Source organism: Hydractinia symbiolongicarpus, chromosome 11, assembly GCF_029227915.1.
Source record: "Hydractinia symbiolongicarpus strain clone_291-10 chromosome 11, HSymV2.1, whole genome shotgun sequence".
NCBI classification, from domain to species: Eukaryota; Metazoa; Cnidaria; class Hydrozoa; order Anthoathecata; family Hydractiniidae; genus Hydractinia; species Hydractinia symbiolongicarpus.
Genome location: NC_079885.1, coordinates 7,496,662 through 7,512,352, shown reverse-complemented (window position 1 = coordinate 7,512,352; position 15,691 = coordinate 7,496,662). Strand labels below are relative to the sequence as shown.

The 15,691-nt window shown below is 33.1% G+C and overlaps 1 protein-coding gene across 1 annotated transcript; it reads right to left on the bottom strand.

Moving 5' to 3' along the window:
- Window positions 1-2,986: 2,986 nt before the first annotated feature.
- Window positions 2,987-14,713, bottom strand: LOC130614593 (uncharacterized). Its single transcript, XM_057436022.1, has 10 exons — window positions 14,628-14,713; window positions 12,858-13,276; window positions 12,306-12,477; window positions 11,393-11,524; window positions 10,860-10,901; window positions 8,333-8,552; window positions 7,637-7,857; window positions 6,973-7,053; window positions 3,729-3,761; window positions 2,987-3,135 (listed from the first exon to the last, which is right to left on the bottom strand). Exons 1-10 carry the CDS (start codon window positions 14,710-14,712, stop codon window positions 3,107-3,109), a joined length of 1,434 nt encoding a protein of 477 aa, XP_057292005.1. The 5' UTR covers window position 14,713; the 3' UTR covers window positions 2,987-3,106.
- Between the last annotated feature and the right edge of the window lie 978 nt (window positions 14,714-15,691).

The window sequence follows — 15,691 nt, the reverse complement described above, 5'->3', positions numbered from 1 at the left end:
TTGGCCATTACTCGAAACTACCCCTAAAAATCTCTATGAAATCCTTATAATGGGAAAAATATAATAACTCCTGTTAGGATTATCCTTAGAACTTGAAACTTGCAACACAACTTTGTTTCATCAAGAAGAATCATTTTGAATAATTTGAACACGTGACTAATCCGATTTCCCGATTTTGTCGGATTTTACCCGAAAATCGGAAAAAAACGGATTTTCGGGCAATTTTTGGCAATTTTTTATCCGATCCATGTAAAAACCGGAAGATATGTTAAATAACTTTTATTTAGCTTTCAGAAACTTCAAACAGAATGTAAAAATTCGCTCTAGAACAAAAGTAATTATATTTTAAGCAGATAGTGGCATTTTTAACAATTTTCAAGCTTCTGATGACGTCACAGAAAATGTGCTGACGGAAGCAAATTTTTTTTGGCGCCATTTTGTTCCTTTTATGACGTACTATAAGTGTGCCAAGTTTGATTCAATTTGAACAACCCTATGAAAAGTTATTGAGGGGGGGCGGAATCCGCCCCCCCCCGGTCATAGTATGTTCGAAAAACCCCGGACCGAATAGGGTTAAGAGTTCGAGAGTGATCTAACCAATAAACATAAGAAAAGAAGTCGTAAGTTCTCTGTGAATATATGAATTTTTATATTTAGTTACTATATGAATTTTTATATTTAGTTACTATATGAATTTTTATATTTAGTTACTATATGAATTTTTATACTTAGTTACTATATGAATTTTTATACTTAGTTACTATATGAATTTTTATATTTAGTTACTATATGAATTTTTATACTTAGTTACTATATGAATTTTTATACTTAGTTACTATATGAATTTTTATATTTAGTTACTATATGAATTTTTATATTTAGTTACTATATGAATTTTTATATTTAGTTACTATATGAATTTTTATATTTAGTTACTATATGAATTTTTATATTTAGTTACTATATGAATTTTTATATTTAGTTACTATATGAATTTTTATACTTAGTTACTATATGAATTTTTATACTTAGTTACTATATGAATTTTTATATTTAGTTACTATATGAATTTTTATATTTAGTTACTATATGAATTCTTATACTTAGTTACTATATGAATTTTTATACTTAGTTACTATATGAATTTTTATACTTAGTTACTATAAATATGCAATTGCATATATACTAGAGCTAGTTAATGACGTCATAATTATGGGTAGTTAGCAAAACTCTTAAGACATACATCTCAAAAACCAATAATGATTTTTCCTAAAAATGTAAAGATTCTAAGACAACTTTTAAAGGTCTTTGGTATGGTAAACTATAAAGAACTGCCAAAAACCAGACTAAGAAGCCCAGGAAAGCCTTATGGTGCCGCCATCTGCCGAAGATAATGACATTAGGAGGTAAATTTCCTGTATAAATGGGTCTTCAAGTTTAATGTACTGGCACTAAAGTATTTAAAAACGTGAGTCTCTTAAACAGCAAATTATCAATGAGCCCCTCTAACTGATTTTTACTTTTGTTATTATTTTTGTTGTAATTTTAAATCCTCCAATCGGACAAAATTTCCTTTGAGCTAGTTAGAACACGTAAAAGATCTACTTTTAAGCTTTCCACTAGACACCTTGGCTTGCCAGCTGTTAAAACTTAATAAAATAAATTATTTGAAGTTGGAAAAATCTCATCTAATAATCACAAAAACATCTCAAACAAAATGTTTAAAAATAAAGCTTTAAAAAAATTCAATTTTGTACAAAGTTAAATATTCTCGCCTTACCAATGCCATTTACCTTTTCTTCAGTAACAGGAGAAGATGAAGTTGATAATCTACCATGAAAATCCGTTCCTTGTCCGTTATTACTTCCGTAAGTGTTCACACCATGTCCGTTATTGTTGTGTTTTGTCTCATATCCATGATTCTGTCCTGTATATTCTCCTGGGTTGTAACCTTCCCCATGTCCGTAGCCATCTACTCTGTCACCACCATATCGTTCAGTATGACGATCCCAATTTGGCTGAGCAGAATATAGTTGGCAAAGTATTGCCAGAAGAAAAACGCTCCAAATATTGAGCATATTTAACTTGATAACCACTTTTTAATATTCACTTGTGCGCTATTTTTTGGGAAACAACCAAAGCCCTAGTCACGAAATTTTATTTTAGGGAATCTTAAAAAGCTTACTGTGTTTTTATATACACTATAACGACTCATTTAATACCCATAATGACTAATTTAGAAATGTTTAATTATCTCGAGGTATGGAGATGAAGGAGTTAATAATTTATTTCGGTCTACATTTTATATCCACGTGGTGGATCGTCCTGTCGCCTGTCATACACCACAAGGAATTCTTACAACATGAGCAATTGGAAAGCAACGGAACAAGGAAAGTAATTGCAGTATTGTGTAATCACATCGTAAATGGAGGTATTCACACAAGAAGCCCGCCCATTAAAATAATTTTTCAGTTTATCTTCACGTGCTGATGATCATTATCAGATGATATAATGAGTTAGTTGTCGCGTAAATACAGGCGGTGGTCGAGTAATCTGCAATATTAAGCATAACTTTGTGGATTAAACCCTCAATCCCAATATAAAAGTCCGAATTAAGTAGTTGAATAACTTTAGAGATATGGAGAAGTATAAAATAAGTAAAAGTTCATGCATTTTTTGTGCAATAATGTAAGAAGCAGCGACGATGAAAACAACAGCAAAGACGACAATTAATACACGACGTCTACAACGACGACGACAACAACAACAACGACAACATTGACGACACGGATCTATTATAAACAACAATAATGCTGTCCTTTGCTGAAACATCTTTGGTTCTGAAGGGAAGGTTCCTTAATAAATATGTTAAATCTGATAGGTGTTCCCCAGAAATATCCTACCTGATACATTTTTTGACGTTTTGTGGAAATCTTAAGACTCGTTATTATTAGTCTTAGATTATTCTTCGGGTAGTAAAAAAGGAAAACACGTTTCTTTAAATATGCAAAAATAAATATGTGTGTAATAGTTTGATATTGTACAAATGATGTAAAAACATGTGTTCGTGTATTGTCATGTCCAATACTGCTTCTTGTACTTTCTATCATGCAAGTATATCTTCAGTACAGCCATCTATGAAAAAGGTGTTAAAATTAATAACAAATCCCTAAGTTATGATGTATAATCACAATTCTAATAAAAGGGGTAGAAAAAGAAAAAAAATATAAGGCTACTTCTAATGCAGCGGAAACAAGGCCAAAGGCCAAAGCGACAGTTAGTTCATAATTTAAAATTATATAAGGCTCTGCGGTTGAGACTGTTGTGAAGTAGAAAATATTTAGATTTTGACATTGGTAAAAAAGTCTCTAGCATATTAACCATGAACGATAAAGTTTCAGGGTAGGTATTGCATCTCATCCTTGACTTCTGTCCTGAGAAATGGCTAACATACACACAGGAAAATAAAGCGTAAAATATTGTTGATATCAAAACAGTGTTACTTTTAACAACGTTTGCCTAACAGTAATTAAAATTCGATCCGCAGTCGAAAGAACAGGTGATAAAGCCACTGCACCGCGTGTTTCTAAGGACGAACATTTGCAAAGAAAATTGTTATCCATGCCATGCCTTGCAAATCTAAATCCATTTCCCTCGAAATACAGATTGAATCTGCAACTGTTGCTTTAGCAGCTAATGCACAAAGAAAATAAACAAGCAAAACGTACCACACGTCGCTAAAGGTTCCTTTGATGTCATTCCTATAAATAAAAATTTGCATCACAATTACTTCATTGTACGCACAATGCTTGCAAAATGATTTTAAAAAAACTTTAAATTGATATTTTCATTGTAAATGATGTAGTTTGTGGTCTTGTATAATTTAACGCAAAAGTTTATATTCCATGTTAACATTACATTGACTTAAAGGGTCATTGTTGCACGTAAAAAGGTATTTTGCGCGCAGTACTTTTTAAACGCGATCAGACAAAGTTTTGGACACTTAATGTTTTCCCACATGCGCATGCGCGCACATAAAATTTTGTTCAATGATGCGTTAGTTATTATTTGTACGTCACTTCAATACGCTCAGAATAAAAAGACAAAGACAATGTTTGGAGTTTCTTCCTAGATAAATACTGAATGATATTTTTGAAAGCTCGCATACAACAACCAACATGTTAGACACGTATAATATTAATAATCAACAAGTATTAGAATTTTCTACATTCCTACATTTTTTGAAACATAAATGACGTTGTTCAAGACATATATTCCAATCACTAAAATATCCCCAACTTAAGCCGTAAATTTCCAGCTAAAATGTCTTGCCTTACCTTCATAAACTAAAAGTATGTCGCAGAAAATTTTTGCCGGAAAATGTTTCGGCGGAAAAAACTGCGGCGGAAAAGACTTTCGGACACAATTTTTTATTTCGGCGGAAAAATTTTCGGACAAGATTTATAAAGTCAAAAAATGTATGAGAAGTTTTTTGAACAAACTTAAACGAAATTTCAAAAGTAATGCTTGCGAAAACGACACAAAAAGAAGGCTAGAAGTATCTATGTACGTATATTTAATTAAGATCGAAAAATGGGTCTTCAGTATCCAACTTTATAGTTAGCCTCAGTCAAATGTGAAAATAACGAAAATAATAAGTTCAAAAAAGTTTTTATTGATTTTTTAATTACCCTATATATAATTTCTATGCACCGGTCCTTTTTTTAAGAAAATTAGAAAAAACAAAATTTTCGGACAAAAAAACTTTTGGCAAACACAAATTTCCGACGAAAAAATTTTCGGACAAAAAAAAACCTAAAGTTTTTCTGTCCGAAAATTTTCGTTCCTAATGTATGAATTATGAAGTGTCGACATGAATAAAAATTTATTTGCATAAAAAGAGTTATGTAAATAGATGCTCTGTGAATAGCTAGAAGACTTAAGAACCATATTAGCTATACTAGAATTAAATCACGAATATTAAAAGTGGTATAACAAAGCTTGTTACATACTGCAATTATAATTTGTTTCTGCGTAAGAAAGCGAAATTGGAGATCGGATAGACCTTTTTATTAGTTTAACCCTATTATACCTGAGCTTTTTTGGCCCTTGTAACCCTGGGGGGGGGGGGGGGGGCACAAAGTGCCCGCGAGCCATAAATCCTGAGCCAATTGTGCTTAAGTGATGAAACTTGGCTCAATTGGAGAATATCTTATTAGAAATTCTATCCAGGTAAAAAAAAGTAATTTGATGACGTCAAGGGATTAGAAATGACGTCACACATGTGGAAAATGGTCATTTTCCCAATTTTTCAGTACGTTTTAATTTCTCGCGTGTTACTAATGATACGGCCTTGATTCTTTGTAGATTTGTGGAATGAATACCAAAATATGTGTTTCACATGAAAAAAGTAATTCTAATGACCTCATTGGGATGAAGAAAATTTCTTATTTTAACGATAAAGATAAAAAGGTCCGTTCTACCAGAAATATTGATGCTCATGTCATTAAACTTGGTATATATGTAGAACATGACATTGAAAAATAATCGAGGTAAGGAAAACAATATAATGACGTCATTGAGATCCAAAATGACGTCAATTTGCTGGATCGATATTTCCTTCAAATCTGGCCTACTTTTTGTCCCTAGTAACCATATATCACCTCAGCAACACCTTGGTTACTTCTTAGTAACCAACATACATGTAATAAATAATTATATACCCAATAAAACATCTTATAACATTCTTACATGAATGTCAACGGTTTTCAAAATTCCAAAAAATTTACCTCCGTCCAAAAAAGCAATACCCCCAGCAAAGTACAAAATTTTTCTAAAAATTTTTTTTTCAATTGAAGCAATAATAAAAGTTAGGAATAGTGACAAAATTTTAGCACTTATTTACATGTGTATCTAAAGTTATGCCTAGTCAAAAAGCCCACGGACACTTTGTGCCCCCCCCCAGGTATAGTAGGGTTAATCACCTAATTAATTATTTTATACAATGTAATTTACCGACTGAAAGCCTTGTGGTAGAGCGTTCGCTTTCAGTGCGGGAGGTCTTGGGTTCAAACCCCGGCCGAGTCATGCCAGAGACTATAAAAGTGTGAATCTATCGTTTCTGCTTAGCGCTCAGCATGAGAATAGGATTGATATCTTAGGAGGTTGTCTAGTGATTGCTGTGCTTCCACGACTTTCGTAGCTCAAATGGGAGCTTTAAATGCGCTAGGACCCCGTTCGCAGGACCCTCGTTGATAGCAGTACCAATAGGAACTGAAGAGGCTATCCTGGGTAAGTAATAGTAATAATAATAATAATAATGTAGCAGTAGAAACTACTTTTAAAATCATAACATTTTTAGGCAGTTAACCCAAATAAACAGCTTGATTTGTCATAACAATATGTTCACGCAATGAGCACGAGTAGGCCTCAGACTCTACGAAGGAACACTTGGTTCTCCTTCTTAGTGTTTTGCTATATGTTTTATGTATTCGCTTCGCCTTTGTTTATTGTATGCAACGTTTTTCTTGTGTTTTGTCTTTTGGGTGCCGTGTATTTGTCGTAATTTGTGTGCGTAAGTTTCTTGTTCGTTAGTGTGAAGTATCTGTGCCATGTGTGTGCTATTGTAAAGGTGAAGTATTGGGATTTTTGTGTTTTATAGTAAGTATATGTTATTTTGTATGTGTTATTTTTTCTTTATGTTGCATTAACCGTTCGGCATCAGGAATTTTGTAGTTAGGTTTAATTTCTGTTATTTTATACGTAGTTTGTAGCTTACTTTTTTTGTTTTTGTTTGTAGCGTCGCGAAAGTGTTGAATAAATGTTTTTAAAACCACTTCGTGTCAGTAAATCCGCCCCTTACTACTCGCTACCGCTAAGTTGCCGTAACACCATATTTCTATGTCATAACGCAGTCGAACGCATAAAAATTGACACGCTAAGTATTTTTCGTGCTCAAAAAGTTGTACCTACCTTGATTGATTGGCGACGTATCGGAGGCTTTCAAATATTCCGGCGGTTTTAATTTGTTGACATCAGGAACTCTTGCAGGCACTATAATATATTTGATAACGTTACACACGGTGTACTTTCTTTTTTATGAAAACTCATCATTCTTAAAACTTCCGCCTATCTCGATCAATTACTTTGTTCTATTCTCGGTTTTACCCCTACTATATTTCACCCTTAACTTAACCTGTTTTGATCTCCAACATCACCGAATTTTTATCAAATAGTTTGATGCCCCTTCTTGCCCTTTCTCCTCCTATGCTCATTCTTCTTTGTTGTTAAATAGCTTTATCTCGAACAAATCTTTCGGTCCCTTGCGCATTTGAGATATAGAGGCTCCGGGAAATTAATTTTATCAACTAGACACAAGCATTTGGCTTAACAGTGCAAAAAAAGTATCCATTCTTTAAAGAGAAAAATTTTCCATTTTTAGTTTTCATGAACATGTAAAGAAGATGGTTTTAACAAGTTAAGAATAGCAATCACGAGTTTGATGTAGGAAGACAATTATTATGACTCTCTTAAACAACTAGTACACATATACAAAAAAACCCCGCATATCTCATAATAACAAGTAATGAGACAAAATGTCTACTGTGCCATAACAATAAACTTGTTGAAGACTTACAGCCAGCGAGAGGCAATAACACATTTTCTTTATAAGCTTGAACAGATAACAGATTTCCTCCTGGTTGATATATAGCAACAATGTATGTTCTTTTTGAGTCAGGGCGGTAAGCAATACCAACGCCCAGGCTGGTAGTTGACTTCCATATCATTTCCGTGAAGGTGCCAGCATAGGGCGTGAAATGAGGATGACCATAATCATAATTCTTCACCCCTTCATACCTAGAGAAAATGATTGACTTGAATGCTCCGTGAAATTACTTTAAAGGTTGTATTGGCGAGCATCCAATAGACATTCTAGTGAATCTGATTCACCAGTGCGAACCAAAGAAAACACTCAAGCGCGAAATAAAAAAAAAAACAGTAATTTCTTAGCGCTAATTATAGAAGTATAATATATAATATATATAAAAATACAGAAGTATATAAAAAAAAAAGAAAAGCAGACCGTGTCACAAGATTTTTCTCTTAAATTGTTTAACGATTTTTTACCTTCTAGGGTAACTTTGATCCATTCGATAAAAAATTTTAGTGGATAAAAAACTGACGAGAAATATTTTCCAATATTTTGTTCACTAAAAAAATGGATATGCACAATTTGTTCTTTGATGTATAGCTACTGTTATAGTCAAAAATAAAACTCGCAGTGAAGCGATAAACAGAAAAAACAAAGAGTTTGACTTAAGGAAGAACTAACCAGCGATGTGCAGCTATGTAACTGTGTACATAAGACGAAGCACCGGAATGGCTGTACACGTTTTCTCCATATCCTTGCATACTTGAGTGACTCATTCCTTGGTTTGATAACGCCAAATGATGCGCCCAACTGCTTGCTTTGTATGCTAAGTTATCATCCCAACGAAGAGGAGGTGCACCATGCAACGCACGGAGATAATTATGCGAATACAAACTTCCCACTAATAAATAGAAATATAGGCCAATGGCGGTGTACTGAAAATGTTTTTTTATCGGAATAGAACTTGCATTTAGGTTTAATTGTTACTATGAATACTAAAATGGTTTCTTCAGATGCCTTGCCCTGTTCAAGCTAGGCGATTTTGAGATATTAAAGACAGGTATCTTAAAACTGCAACTGTACATATCAATGATGGTAATTCAGAAAAAAATTATCAACAGAAAAAAAAATAATTATTAATACACCACAATTTTTTCAACTGAAAGTAGGTATTGGCCGTACAATTCCTACTTTATCCACATAGTTCAATGAACTCCGTACACATTAATAATACCATAAGATTAATAGATTTGCCCATAAAGGCAACGTTATGAGTTTTTAGTGTAAGTTTGTCTCTGATGATTAAAAAACTCTCTTTCAGTTTTAAGTTAATATAGATAGTATGCAAAAGTTACCGAATTTTGATAATTTATTACACACTTCAAAGCATTAAGAATCTGATTTCAAACGGAATTGACAGTTAAAAGGAAATTGCATTTTAATGTGATAGATAGAGTTGAAGACATCGCATTTAAATCGGTAAGCAACTATTATAACCACTGTCAAGTGAACATTGTTAGCGGGCAGCATGCCATTAGAATTGTTATTTTTGGTCCACGTATTTTTGTATTGATTTTTTTCAAACTTTTAATTCTCCTAGGTTTCTTTTCACCTAAAAACCGTTATCCTGTCGGTATTTTTTCTACCCTTCGTACCAGGTACCAGCGAGATCCTTCGTCGAGTTTTAAGGCAACACAAGATCAAATGCATTCTTAACTCTAAAGACACCCTAAGAAGCACTTTGTCTAAACCAAAAGACAAAATAAACCTGGAAGAAAAATGCAATGTTGTTTACGAAATCCCGTGTAAAGATTGTGATGCAGTGTATATAGGCGAAACAAAAAGAAAGTTTAAGCAACGAGTACAAGAACATATGCGCGCAGTAAGTGAGATGTGAAGAAAAACGAAATTGCGGATCACAGCTGGAGTAGAAGTCATCAGTTTAATTGGGATGAGAAGAAATTCATTGAAAGAGAATCCAGAACAACGGCCAGGAAGATTAAAAAAACCATCAACAGTGTAGAACGTAACAAACACATAAACAGCATCTCGTATCAATTTCCTGAGATTTGGTTACCAGCCCTACAGAAGAAGTAATTACCTACATCTAGGTCCGAAAATGTTAATTACCGTAATTCACTTTAATTATCAGCTCGTTTCTGATTGGATAATTTTTATGAATTTCGATCCTCTGCAATTATACAAATACATGCTCAACATCATTTTACTTTGCCCGATGATGGGAGAAGGATCTCCCGAAACAGTAGATGTTTTAAATTCTGCATTTCTAAATGAAAGCTAAAAAAGCCAAGAAAATATTGAATATTCTTAAAGTTAGGTTCAGCACCCAACCAAAATAATAATAATGACTATAAAGCCAGGTTCTATAAAAAGAAGTAAAAAGCTAGTTGTCTCATTAATAACGGAAATGTCAAGAAATGGAAGACGATAGCCAATTTCACGCTCTGGAGTGAAAAAGAAATGCTCATGTTTAAAGGAATCTCTTAGGCTGCGTGTTTAATACGGGTAGGTTGGCCTGGCGAACCATGCTTGTTCACTTGCCTAGCTGGTGTTCAACTGGTACTTACACGGTAAAGAATCTGTACCTGTCATCCGGGTCTGAACAATGAAAACATCAGAATAAAGAGATTGATTAGGTAAGCATACAATTCCAATTTTCAATGACTTAAGTGTACTCACTATCGCGTATACACACTATTCTTGACTTAGAAAAAGAGTCTTTTAATTTTTCTTAACAAACTTTTTCTTAATACTAACATCAGATTAACGTCTTTGTATTTTCAGACACTAACTAATAACGTTGTTTCTATGGACAATTAATTGTGCGCATGTGCTTAAAAATGATGCGCAAGGTCAAGCTTAGTCGGGCTGACCCGGTAGTAGAATATGATGGCGTTGAAATAAGTCATTTCCCTAAGCATGGGTCTCCGCAAATTCTATCCAGACCTTGAAAAGGCAGGCTGGCTCGCTTCTAATATAAATATATGCTAACTGAAGTTTTATTAAAGTAACCCTGAGCTCAGCAGGTCTAGCCAGTCTGGTTATCGAATCAAGTCTTCTCATAATGCGGTATATTCAGTGATATTTCCACTAAAGAAGTCGTGGGTTTTTGTTACTATTGACACTGCATACTCTGTTTTACATAAAAATTATTAAAATATATAATAATACAAAATTATAACTTTACCTTTGTCAGTAACCAAATGAACAACCGGTTCTGACGCATCAACTGTAATATAAATGCACAAATACTAACAAGGAATATCAATGTAAACTGTCAATAGCATTTTTACAGAAGATCACCTTTAATCATTGCCATAAGAAGGCCTAATAGAAGATATTGAAAAGTAGCACTCTAGATTGCTAGAAAATGCATTGGAATTTCAAGATCAGTACATCAGATTTGTTTTGGGGTGCGATATTCTACTTTTTTTTAAAAAAAAATATTATTCTTGGAAAAAAAAGTGGGCTGGAGGGCTAAGCCTTCCCGCTTGACCCCGCCCTCTCCAACCCACTGCCTCCAAGCTTTTGATGCAGGTTAGTTTTATATGAACATATAAATTAAGATTTGAGCAAAGGGGACCTTTAAGCGAGTGAATTGGTTTGCATTTTTTAAATATTAATACTAACAAAGGATTTCTGTAAATGTACTTGATTTCAACAAGTCTCATACACTGAGAGTCTGCGTTAATTCAATGTACGGTTAATTAAAAGACTTACATTGAGGCAATAACAAAAATGGATTTATCATTGGTTGTGAGGTATTCAAGGATGGCGTTGACGATTGAGTTGTAGTTGGTGTTTGTGTTGGGAAAGAAAGTGTATCATTTCTTGGCACGGATTCTTTTTTATCTAAAATAGAGACTAAAACAGTCAAGTAATTATTTTTGGGAATTTTTTTACATTGTTACAACCTCATTAGATATTTTCCTCATGGTTATGCATACAGAGTAGGGTCAAAAGTGAATCTCTAAAAAAATGCATTTAGTCAAGCATGGAAAGTACTGTTGATATGAACAGAAGGGTGGAATTAGGGACTTATACTTGAGAAGGTCTCAAAAGATTATTTTTATGTTTACTTTTATCAATTGTTCAATCAATTTAGATTGAAAAGCAAAACAATAACACATATTTAAAATCCAATCGTAACCGGTATTAGTTTGGCCAAACCTTATTTACTAGTGATCAATAAATTCTCTAGCTATATACTATTTCTTAACTTTCTGGAATTTTCAACAATGAATATGAAGTGCTTTTGTAGAAATAACGAGCTGGAAAAGAGTTCATTTTACTGTTTGGAATCAATTTGTGATTAAATTTTGTTAACAAAACAGTTGGAGATGCTCTGACCAATTTTTGTTCTAATACATGCTAGCCACGAATTGTCTTTGAAAATGGATAGGTCAAAAGATATATCCATATTATTATATTACCACCTCGTTACAAATCTGTTAGGGGAGTTCTTCCGCTATAGTTTTATGAGTTTAACTATAACGAAACTGTTTGAAACCAAAAATTAAACTTAAAACTTATTTAAAATTAATTTTGAGTATTTAGAATCTATCGGCTAGACATTTCATTTATTTTCTCATCATTGTTAAAATCTTTTAATATTTAATTTTTTGGGACCAACCTGAACATATTTCTTTGCGTACTTCGTCTTCTGGAAACTGAGAGTTGTTTGAAAAATGGTGGACATGAATATGACCAGCTCTTTGAATTTCATCAATTTTTGAATTAGCGACGCTATCATAGATACATGCTATAACTGTGACGTCAGTGTAGTTCAGGTATCGGATGTACTCCTAAAAATGTAAAAGAAAAAAAAAGGTTTTAAATGATATAAACTAAGAAAAAAACCTTGCCTTTTTTGGAAAAAGATGTTTTCCAAATCAATCAATCAATCAATCAGTCAGTCAGGCAATCAATCAATCAATCAATCAATCAATCAATCAATCAATCAATCAATCAATCAATCAAATAATCGGTCAACTAGTCAATCAACCCATCAATCAACCACTCAATCAATTAATCAATCAATCGGTCAATCAATCGATCAATCAATCGATAGATCGATCAATCAATAAGTCCATTAAATAATTAATCAATCATCAATCCATTTAATAATCAATCAATCATTCAATCAATAAATCAATCATAAAAAGTGTGTAAAATTACTTTTTACCATTATTCTTTGATCCTCGTTGGGTGCAAATTCCGCATCAGTATACAGAAGTATAACTTTCTTAGTATCCGATCGTAATGGTGTAGCTGCCGAAAGTAGTTTTACGGCCATGAATATACCGTCCTCAAGACTGATATTATCATTCTGATGCTTCTCTCGTAATTGTTCCAACAACTGAAATGTTTCCTCATTTGTGTTGTTCGAATCTAGATGCTTGTACACATTTGCAACGACACCAATATCAATGATGCCAACCCGCGTGGCGTTGTCATCTATTTCGAAATCTGCTTGAAGTGTCTGCGCAGCATCAATAATGTCATTCCATTTCTCTTGGACACTTCTGGAGGAGTCAATTAATAAAACGATGTCGATTTCCTTTGTGCATGTTGTATTTTCTCGAACAGAATTTAATTTGCCACCTTGGAAAATAAAACAAAACATATTTTATTCTTGTAATGACGAGTTTTGTGTTAAATGAAATTTTTATGAACTAAGGCTAAAAATTTAAATAAATATGAAGAAAAAAAATTTTTGCCTTGAACTACAGAACATAAATTCGTGGAGAGAAGGGTGGAATTTCGATCATCATAACCACAATTAATCAAGAACGTCGCTTGCATGTAAGTAACACACACTCTGAACTAGTAAAACTTGTGATTGCTCAAAACGAATATAGAACTGAGGTTATTTGGATAGATGCATAAACGATACTAACTTTGCTGACGTGAGCCCGGCTCTATCCGATCTAGGACCAGCTCAAGACCCTCGCGGCCGTGTAACTAGCGCATTTAAAGGTTGTTCGCTTGCACTACACTACACCCATAAAGTGAAACTTTATCTACCGGCTGCATAACACTTGTTAGATGATACTGTTCCGCCATTTCGAAAAAATGAGACAAAATAGTTAATAAGTTGCACCAATAATTTATCTTAAACGACCCATGTAGGAAATGTTCGCGAATAGTTCTTGCTTTTTGAAACTTTAAAAGTTAGATTTAGTGTAATTAATTTTCTCAGAAAAAGTAAGCTATTGATCAGCGCATATCGTAAAATATCGGAAAAATGCCGTGGAACAATAAGAAATGTCTAACAATGAAATTGCACCAAATTTTCCCCCTCCCTGTTCAACTTTTTTCCATAACTTTTTCTAGGCTTATGTTTGTGCTTTGTTATTTTGTCTTTTTCAAATTTTTTAAATTGAACGCAGTTGTTTTTATAAGCTTATATTTTTAGCATATCTTGAGACTTTATTTTTTTGTCATATTAGTGTGCCCAAATACTAAGCAATTCACAAATCTCAATTTTAATTTTTACCCACTTTAGCAAAATCGATGACGTTATTAGAGTTACATCGATTGACGTATCGCTACAACCTGCACTAAATAGCAATTCTTGGCGATAATAAGCAGAATAGGTACGACTCGTGAATCTTTTGCAGGGCCAACGTCTTGTTTCTCAATACTTTTCATTTAAGAGTAACAACATTTCTGATGATAATTTACCATCACGATGGGCATATTTTTGCATTTTTAGAATGCTGTTAGATTTGCTGTAAAACATTTATTCTTATTTTAAAAAAAACACGTGAATAATACCATAAAATGCTAAAAATACGTCGTTAAATAAAAGTTTATGAGTTTACGTAAAGAAAAATATGCTAAAATGTAAAATGAAAATAAGAAATAGCTGCCGTTGATCTTTATGTTAAAATACTTATCATAAAAAACCTATTCAAGCATATCCAAAAATACATAAAGAATGTCATTTTACCTTTTCTTTCTGTCCACGGAATTGCCTTTAAATATCCAAAAACAATGCACATGCAATACAATGTTGATCGTAGCTGAGCTGCCATGTTGTAGCTGATCACATTGAGCATGCTTGCATGTTTTCTTCTGTTTGTTCGGTTGCATGCTCTATTGATTCTCAAGATTATAAATATTAAAGATGAGCAAATAAATATTATTTGCTTTCCTCATATTTAGACTTCTTCAACTTTTCTTCGGTTCTTGCGAGAAAAAAATCACATAAGATTAAACTACCAATCACAAAGCGAGTAAGAGAAGCTGCTTTTCTTTCACAGTATACCGATTTTCTTCTTTTTATACAAGTTAAAAAATGGTTGATTTTGCAAGCTATCAAACAAGCTAGCTGAAATTTAAAAAAATTGTTTTTAACAAAGACAAAAATTCTACTAAATACATTGCACCTACTGAAAAGAAAGGGCAGTTGAAAGAGTGTTTTACCTTGATTCGTGTTGACTCTGTGACCATTAAGCGCCTTAAAATAGAACCTTGTCCTATTTAAAGTTAATATTGGTTACGCATAGCGAGCGATCTCGCCATTACACAACTGCGTAAAACATATTTTCTATTTTAGCTTAATTGTTATGGAGTTTTGACCAATTTGTGTTAATTTTATCTTTATTACTTGTTAAGACTTAAATTGACGTTTTTCTTTTTTCATTTTAGTGGAAAACAAATTTTCTGTTAAGAATTTATGCTCTTCCATACTTTTTTTGAAAATGCTAAATTTTGCTTTTTATTTTTACGTTGTCGGCTGAATTACACGGAGCTATTTTAAACCGTCAAAAGCTGCCTCCACTCTACCCTCTGCCTTTTTATTTAGGGTATTTACCAGTGTCCCCCTTCTACGTGGACACATAGCAGAGGCTCCGCACATAGTAACTTCTTAACATAAGAATGTAGTTTATAAGAACATTGAGGCAGAGATTTCGCTAAAAAATAAGAACATATTAAAAACGTACTCAGCCTCAATTCCTTCATGGATTAAAGGAGCAAAATAACGGGAGCCTAGAATTTCTAAGAAACAAT

Bases quoted from the DNA above. Each gene is read 5' to 3' on its own strand.
- LOC130614593 (XM_057436022.1), bottom strand. From the start codon at position 14,712: ATGGCAGCTCAGCTACGATCAACATTGTATTGCATGTGCATTGTTTTT. The intron at 10,902-11,392 runs GTAAGTCTTTTA...TTTATATTACAG, and splicing joins ATTTTTGTTATTGCCTCAAT to TTGATGCGTCAGAACCGGTT. The intron at 3,762-6,972 runs GTAGGTACAACT...TTTTATTTATAG, and splicing joins TACGTCGCCAATCAATCAAG to GAATGACATCAAAGGAACCT.